This window comes from Numenius arquata, chromosome 7, assembly GCF_964106895.1.
Source record: "Numenius arquata chromosome 7, bNumArq3.hap1.1, whole genome shotgun sequence".
In the NCBI taxonomy this organism is placed as follows: domain Eukaryota; kingdom Metazoa; phylum Chordata; class Aves; order Charadriiformes; family Scolopacidae; genus Numenius; species Numenius arquata.
In genome coordinates, this window is record NC_133582.1 from 52983680 (window position 1) to 52992530 (window position 8851).

An 8851-nucleotide genomic window follows, 5' to 3' on the forward strand; every position below is an offset into this window, starting at 1 on the left:
TCAAGTTTTTCATGAAAGTAGAATGTTAACTTGGTAATAGATTACCTTTCATTCAGTGGTTGTACATTTCCAGTGTGGCAGATTTTTGTTCTTTCAATACAAGAAATGTCTGTTAAAATGCTCACATCTCAACCTCTATTTTTTGCTTAGTGAAAAGACAAGCAAAGAAATCTCCATAGCTCAGATTACTGCTTGTGAAATAAAGTACAACTTAACAGTGCAGCTGTTTCATGATCAGCGTGAGCATTTTGTACATTATTTGTATAATCTTCATAAAATGTATTTATTCGGTATTTTTTCAAAAAGATATGAAAGGCATACTAAAATCCTGAGTGTTTTTTTTTTTTTTTATTGGGTCAGGCTATTTTCTGACTGACCATACTGAGATCCGTTTTTGACAGTAATTTCTCTTTCCATGACCATACTGCCTATGTCTACCTTAGCAAATAGGGATTACCAAGAGGAGCAGAGGGAAACACTTGGTGCTGAGGCCCCGGTGTCCACACCGTGCGGTTTCAAAGAGTTTCGATGTCCGAAGAGGTTCTAGCCTGGTTTTGTGAAATGAGAACACATTAGTGGTGGGAGCACGTTCAAGTGCATCTTCCATTTTAGTTTTATCTGGAAGAAATGTGGTGTGTGTGCTCTGAGACTGATGGCTCTGTGAAGTGAGCCAAGGTGGGGAAAGCGGGAGCTCTGGGAGATTGACCTCGGCAGGATGCTTCTGATCAAAGCTAAAGTGCAGTGCTAAGTTGCACTTTTCATACTTCTGGCTTGTTTAGGTATATCCCTTATAGAAAAAAAATAGATACGTGGCTGAACATAAGTGTAAAGGCCTTTAACTGGAAGATTAGTTAAGACAGACTAATTCATAGTGACTCTAGCACTCATGGTTTGTATACTGATAATGTGTAACCATTTACCTACCTGATTAGAAAAAATTTCTGGCATTGTGTCATCTAATGGAAAACAAAATGGCCCCTGTATCGTTCCAGGGTGTTTTCAGGGGCTAGTTTTGGTTCAGAGTTCAGTCTGCTTCCCCTGATTTATATCGGAACTCTTTAATTGGTGTCTATTTTGTCTCATGTCATTGCAGGAAATAAAACCTAATAATGCAACCATACAATAAATCTGAGGCTTATATTCTTAAAGATGACCATTTTATTGCTGTCTTAAAACAACTCTACTACCTGTGAAGAAGTCTTGTTCAGTTATCTAAACCATTTGTCATTTTCTGCTTTTTAGAGAAAATGCTTTTCTGTGCCAAAAATGCTCCCTGGTTGATAGTGTATCATTCAGCAATTACACCAAAGGAAGTTCTGAAATTTTTTAGCTAGTCTGAATCTCCTGGATGAATTAGAGGTGTTTTAAAATATTATCTTTCCAAAATTGCCCCCCAGGATATTCCTTAAAAAAAATTTCTCCCTGCTTCCCACACATCTTTAGCTTGATAGGAGAGGCTACTTATTTTAACCCCAAACAAGGCAATAGATATGTTTTTCTTTTCAGTTTTAAAGTTTGCAGATCTTCAGCTTCTAAGTTAATACTACTTATAGTGCCGCTGGAAGAGGGCAGGAAAAAAAATCTTGAATTCACACACTTCAGTTTTTATTATCAGTATTTTTTAAAATACAGCTCCATTGTTTTCTTCAAGGCATTGAAACACAATGATGCTTTTCAACAACTCTTTTTAAAAAAACAAAACAAATTAAAAAACCCCACCCCACAAACAGAAAAAACATACCATATGTATTGAACAATAGGGACTAATTGCCCAAAGACCAGATGTTCTCAACTTTTGCTAAAGCCAGTAGAAGTTAATATGGTGCAAAGCGTCTGGAGATCCTCATTTACGCAGACGATCTAAAGGTAGAGACTATTTTGGAAATCCCCTTGCATGTAAATTTTTTTTTTCTTGCATATTGAAATTATCTTCTATATAGTACAAAAATCTTGGATTTAAAAGTTATCAGTAAAAAACAGGTAGTCAGGTAGTGTGTTTCTACCTACTGTGTTTTCCCCAAGTGCAAAAACTTCTGTGATCTGTGTCTCATGGAGTCATGGGTACACGTTGGTGGGACGGGGACAAGGAGAAGCATCTGCTCGCAGTGTGTTCAGTTGAGAGCATTTAAGGAGCCTGTAAACCCTTACGGGATTTTTTTCCCCTGCTATCATAGCATGCTGTATGGAGAGTGTTTTGCCAGGATGTTAAATGTTAAGTCATAACCTGTTCCTTGCTGCCCTGTGAAATGACTTCGCTTTGGTTAATAAATTTCTGCTGGAGAGAGGGAAAAAAAAAAAAAAAAGTCCACGGTATGACATTGAAAACACAGGAGTAGCTTAGAAAGCATTTGGTCATTTGTTAGGGTGGTGGTTTGGTATTATTTGGTGTAATATATTCCCCTGCCCTGGTGCTTGTCTTCCAGGGGTGTCAGTGGCCCCTTCCTCCCCCCGTGCCTGCCCAGCGTGTCCTGGTGTGGCAAATGTGCTGCCAGTCACACGCAGAGCCCCGGCCGCACACTTGTGCATTCTCCTCATTGCTGGGTCTGGCCCTGCCCCCCGCTCCCATCCCTCTCTTTGCCTTGGAGCAATTCATTTTGCAGTTATTGAATTTCTTTGGAGAGTTATTTTCATACAGCGAGCATCACAGCACCTCTGGATCTTGATAGCGTTTCTACATAAGGAGAAAGAAGCTTTGTGTTAGTAATTACCTAACATTGTCAGGAGCTGACTGCAGGCCTCTTTCTAGTGATAACAGAATAACCACATAATGTAGCTTTATAGCACATGATTAATAGAAAATAATTACACATCCTACAAAGGGATGCAATATTTCTTATAAATTGACTACAATGGTTTCCTGTAGATTAAAGGACTCTTCATTATTTTATCAGTCCTTCTGAAGTATAGTCGCTTGCCTATGTTAGCAGTGATGTTAAGAGCTGAATGCAGTGAGGGAGACCAGATGGTAAACCCAGTGGTACCTGAGATCTGGGGCTGACGCTTGCAAAAGCACCGTGCTTCCCAACTCTTAAAAATTCATATAAAACTCCTGACTGTATTCATATCCTTCTGCGTATTAATCATTATTTCCCACAAATGTGGGCTTTAGACTTCTATTCTACACATCTTAAGTAGCAACAATAGACATGTGGATCTTACAACAGCAGTGCATTAATTAAATTATATTGCTATGAAGGAGTTTATATGATAACGTTGATAGAAACAATACATCAGTTTGGATTTTGTGTGTGACTTCAAGAAAGAACTGGGGGGCAGTGCTTATCTGCCTGACTGGGAAGCACTCTTTTGTGGTACTGAGGACAGAAAGGAGTGGTTAGGAGTTTAAAGAGAAATGTCTGTACTTTAATCAGTTTAAAAGGGACTGCTGTCTAATTATTCTAAAACCTGAGATTAAAGTTTTATATTCTTGGTAGCCAGGTATCTGCATTATATTTTTGTTCAGACTTCTGTAGACTGCAGATAGTTTAATTGGGATTCATGTTGCTCTCGAGACCCACGCAAAGAATAGTAATGTAAAGTAAAAGCTTCTGTGTTGCAATATTGTCTGTATGGTATAATGGTTGCAGTGAATCCTTAAATTAGTTTACTAGTCTATTACATCAACATTCATTTCATCTTCTCACTTAGCTTCATGCCAGAGCAGTAAGTGGTGTATTAGTAAGTAGCAAAACCCAGAAAGTTTTCAAAACAACAGCATGCTTTTAATTTTAATTTGAGGTATCTGAATTGTTTCTTTAAAAACAATTGTTTCTAAGTTCATGTAGTGTTGCTAAGTGGAACTTTTTCAATGGATAATGTAGTCCACAGGCTTTTTCTATGCCATTTGTCATATGCAATTTAATGACTGCTTAGCTAAGCCACTTCCCTCATTTCATGTATTGTTTGTTTTTTTGGCTGATGTCTAGCAAAACTTGCTTAATCACTCTTGTCAGTCACTTCACGAGTTCCATGTAACAGCTTAAAATCTTTTGTTGCTTTCTCTTGGAGAGATTTATTGCTGAGATTCCAGTAGTGTACGTGAGTACTGCTCCTTTCAGCAATTTCCCACTTCAGTCTAGAAATCCAGTTTGTATATTTAACCAGTGTATTGTGAGATAAAACATAGATTTTTAAACAGGCTGATCTGGAACATTATAAACCTCAGCGTCAGGGTATTATTTGGCCGTTAAGGATTTGGGGTGTGATGTGTACACCCATGGGAAAGATTATGAGTGGTTTTTAACTTCTGTGGAGGGCAGTTTGCACTGAAGATCAGGTTCAGACACCTCTAGACTTTCAGAGCAGACCCATCCCCAGCAGTCTGTTCTGCCGTGGAAGGGGGAGGAAGGTGGAATTACTTTTCCAGCTTTCTTGTTTGTGCGTGCACGTCATAAATGAAGGTTTTCCTGCTGCTTTTTGTGGGGATTTTCTTTAAATCGCACTCACTGCAGTGTTTCATGGATAGTAGGATAGAATCTTTTAAATCACCAATTCACTGTGAAGAGAAGGAAGGAAATGTTTAAGACTGCTGTTCAGCTTTCCACAGTAGGAAAATATAAAAGTGTGTGTGTGTCTGCATGCAAGCGCATTAAAAAAAAAAAAAAAAAAAGGCAAAAAAGGGAAAAAGAAAAAAAGCCTGGGCCCACATGAAAGTGGGCCATCAACAGGGCTTCATCGTAGTTAAGCACAGGGAGCGCTGAGTACGCTGAGCACCTCATAGGACCCTAGAGAACTCTCGACCAGGCCAAATATGCCAGCAGCAAATCATTATAGCTCGGGCTCTAATGAAACTCCATTAACCCTTAAGCTCCACTTGACTATTTAGGACTGAAAAACTTTATATACAGTCAAAATAATAGCTTCATCTCAGTAGGACCATTAATTCAAAATCCTACAGCCTTTTGCTTTTCTCATCAGAGGAGCAGCGTAGAAGGAAGCAGATGTTGCTTATCACAGATATCTGTGTATTTTGTATTTTCCATGTTTGTTCCAAAGTAGTTTCTGTCTTACTAATCATTCCATTTTGAATGGGGTCTCTGTTTTAATAATGCTTCATTTGTAACTCAATATGTACGTGTGTGTGCAATTTCAGCTGTTACAATTTATTGAACCTCTGTTAGGATTGATCTTAAAATATTTACCTCATAGGAAAAAAATTAAATTTGGATCCCACAATACTCTTACTTGGTATTGCTTTTGGAAGATATTATTTCTTTAAACTATTATAATTCATTTTGTTTCATATTTATCTCACTAAGCCTAAACAAATTTCAAACAAAAGTACATTAGTCATCTGTCAGACACATGAGATCTGCCGTAGAATTTTCTGCAAGCCTAAAGCAATAGTAGACTTTGTCCGTAGAAAGAGATTATGTATTAGATATATAGTGTTCCCTTCACATTTGAGTGTAGTATTTAAAATAAGTTGATTGTAAGTTTCTTAATAGTTTAGCCTTGTGATACTGAAAAAATCCCTATCGATTCTTATATTTCAGCATTGTGCTATTAGATTCTAGTTACAACGGTATGATTTTTATACTTGTGATGAATACAGGGTGGACAGGTCATGTATTTTTAGTAGGTGTTATAGAGAAGCGTGGCCATAATTAAGAAATTTTCCAGAGTGTGCCTGGCCTTTTCAAAATTTAACTTCTCTCTTTGCCTAACTCTGCATGTGAATGCCTCTAACAAAAAGATATAATGTTTTAATTTTCAGTTGAAATGATTATAACTGTATATAAGAGAAAGCATCCATAAGGAGTTGCATACAAAACTCTATTGCATTTATATCAGACTAAAGGTTAATATTGCATATTGTTTTCAATTAGGAGTACAATAGATTTGGCTGGTGGGTAGGAGAAATGAAGGGAACCATTGGCTTGGTGCCTAAAGCCTACATAATGGAGATGTATGATATTTGAGAGGCCTGGGTAAGTACATTTTAATCCAATCTTCTGTAATGGCTTATATGTTCCCTTGTTCTCTGTTTCATAAGTATTTCTTTCCTGGAACCTTTGTAGGAGTCCTGTTAACATAAAGATTATGGCAAAATATATCGAAGGTTCAATTAAAGCACTTTTTCTGGGATTCTGCATGAAATATTAAACCATAGTGTATAAAAGATGGTGTATTTTATAGCTACGTTCCTTTTCCAGATTTTTTTTTTTTTTTAAATAAAATTGGTGTGCTTTCTAGTTAGTTTTGTTACTTCAGTAAAATGTCTGTATCTGAGCAGAAAACTGTGGAAGGGGATAGATATTTGCACTGGGTTTGATATGCATGTTTGAGGTTTTTTGGTTAATGATGAACTTTCAACTTCCTTCTCCCTAAACAGGAGAAATCTGCGCTTGACATCAAGAGTGGTGTGCAGCTGCAGTTTACAGACCCAGCCTCGGAAAGAAGATGATTCTGCCCTACACGTTTTGTGGTTTCAGTGAATGTAGTCAGATCGTTGCCTCGTGTATATTAAACATTAAAAACTGTAATTGATCATAATCCTGCGGAAATGTTCTTCTTAGCCACTTTTTTATGGAATTGTAATGCTAGGAAATGAAATAGATGGTAATTAACATATGGGGCACAAGCAGCCAAATAGCGCCTGTTGCTTTTTTCTTAAGCAGCGCTCTGTATGACTATAGGTTTGTGTTCTCTCAGGGAATTTGGCTACGTTTTCCTGTTCCTCAGATGTTCCTCTGTTCCTCAGAAAAATTAAGCTGGACTTCGAAAGTAGAAAACTATTACTCGGTTCCTGCATGCATTAACCTTTTAATGATCACTGTACATTTTGTGCAGTTTCCTAGGAAAATCAAGGGAAATTTATGTGTAATATCGCAAGTCTTCAGGGTATTCTGCTTCCAAATGTTTTTGTATCATGTTTTAGCCAATGATTTATTTTTCTCATGTATTTAGTATTGGTATTGTTAATTAATATTTTGTTACCACAAAATGAAGGCTTGGCTCCTTTGCTGGTGTAAGCAGTCGCCTGTGTGGTAATACTGCCCTGATACCGTTCTGACTTTGAGATGTGAATTACATGAAAATTTCTAAAAAGATAATATATTGAAACCCACTATTTTTTGTGAAGTCAAAACGAGTTAAATGGCAGGTAAGAAAGATTTTTGTTCGTGGTAGTGTGAAATATTTTATCTGTACCTTACAAGTACTTTCACAGAGTCAAATCTGGATACCTTGGTGGAATGTAGAATTTCTGATACAAGCCGCGCAACAGACGTCTTCAGCTCTACGGGGGTTAATAACGGCTACTTGTAGTCTTAGTGTCAAATCCAGAACTTTGTGGCTAAAAGTGTCAGTTCAAACATTTAAAAAAAAAAAAAAAAAGTACAGTAAAATACTCTCGCTTGTGGACAAGGGATTGAGCAGAGTTAATATTTTAAATCCTCTTGTTTTGGAGATGTGCCTTACTACTAGCACGCAAGATCAACTTTTTTGGAATCCTCCCACACACTTGATTTGTGAGACCCTTAATCTGCCAAAGGGGCAGGTCAAGCCCGTCTGCGAATTGCTGAGCCTGTGCAGGTCCCCTTGTAGTTTCTGGTGCTGTTTACGCTTCAGGCGGGCCCTGGAAGCGCTGTGGGTTAAAAGGTAACATTAGTCTGAGCTCGGAATTAGAGCCTTTTCAGTAAATGAAGATGTTGTGCTTTATATTAGCTAACGTATGATACTTGACGGTACACTGGATTCTAATAGGAGTCAAACAGGATACAGGGTTTTGTTGTAATTTTTTAAAAAAAGAGATAGTCATTGAAATTGATTCTGTATGTTATCAGTGAAGCATTAAAATGATAGATTGTAGTCTTCAGATCTTTTACTACTTTAATTTATCAAGTGTAGTTGTGGATTGTGTACAGAATGTGAAGCGTTAATATCACGGCTAGAAAAGCTCCTTCTCTCTTGTTAACATGGCAGCGTAATAAATCTGCCCACCGAAATGGCTTTTTATTAATTGTGTAATTCCGAATTCCACCACCACCTACTTTTTTGGGAGTAAGGCCCCCCCCCCGCCCCCGCACCCTCGACCTTCCGTTGAGACGAACTACATTCGCGGGAAACTCGATTTAGGAGGGGACCCGAGCGGGGACGGCGCTGCCGAGCCCGGAGCGGCTGCGCGCAGCCCTGCGCGGCCCCCGCGCTGCACTGCGCGCCCGCGGCGGCAGGTGGCAGCAAATTTTCACAGGACGGGAGGAGGCTGAGCCCGTCCCCTTCCCCCTTGCCCTGCCGCTTCTGCCTTTTTTCCAGGAGAGGGAGATCTTTCCCAACCGATGAGCAGCTTCCCGGTGCCCAGCGCCTCCTCTCCTGGGTGGTGGCAGCCGGAGGGATGCAGTGGCTTTTGTCTGTAGTTCTCCTGTAGGGCTTTCTCCCCTCCCTCCCCCCCCCCCCCCCCCCTTTTTTTTTTTTAAGTACACAAACTGCCTTGAAATTCAAAACGTGAAAGATTGTCCTGAAACTCTCTTGAAATGTCTTGGAATAAACCAGCAATGGGCCAGGGATGAATTGTTTACTTTAAATCTGTGCAAATGCCATAACCTTTTTTGGATAAGAAAATCTCTGTTAATACTACTTAAACAAAAGTTAGTGGTAGAAAATGCTAATGGCTTTATTTTCTTTGTTTACCTAGATTGCACTTGCCTTTCCATGAACAGTAATACAGCTAATTTTTAAAAAGGTGTCTGTAAGTCGTATTTTGTACAGCGTTTTACTTGATTATTTGCTCTGTTCTGGATTTGTACTATACTGCCATTAGATCTTACAATAATGTTCTACTCTGCAAATTTTTAAGGTTCAAATAAAGTTTAATTGTTTGCAAACTGTTATGATGCTAATAATTCAACAG

The 8851-nt window shown here is 38.6% G+C and overlaps 1 protein-coding gene across 1 annotated transcript in view; it reads left to right on the forward strand.

The window, feature by feature from the left end:
• Positions 1–7321, forward strand: part of SKAP2 (src kinase associated phosphoprotein 2) — a 115972-nt gene extending 108651 nt beyond the window's left edge. Inside the window, exons 12-13 of the mRNA XM_074150467.1 lie at positions 5829–5930; positions 6335–7321. Of these exons, the coding sequence (XP_074006568.1) occupies positions 5829–5921 (93 nt within the window). The 3' untranslated portion in view covers positions 5922–5930; positions 6335–7321. The remainder of the gene's footprint in view (positions 1–5828; positions 5931–6334) is intronic.
• Positions 7322–8851: the final 1530 nt, after the last annotated feature.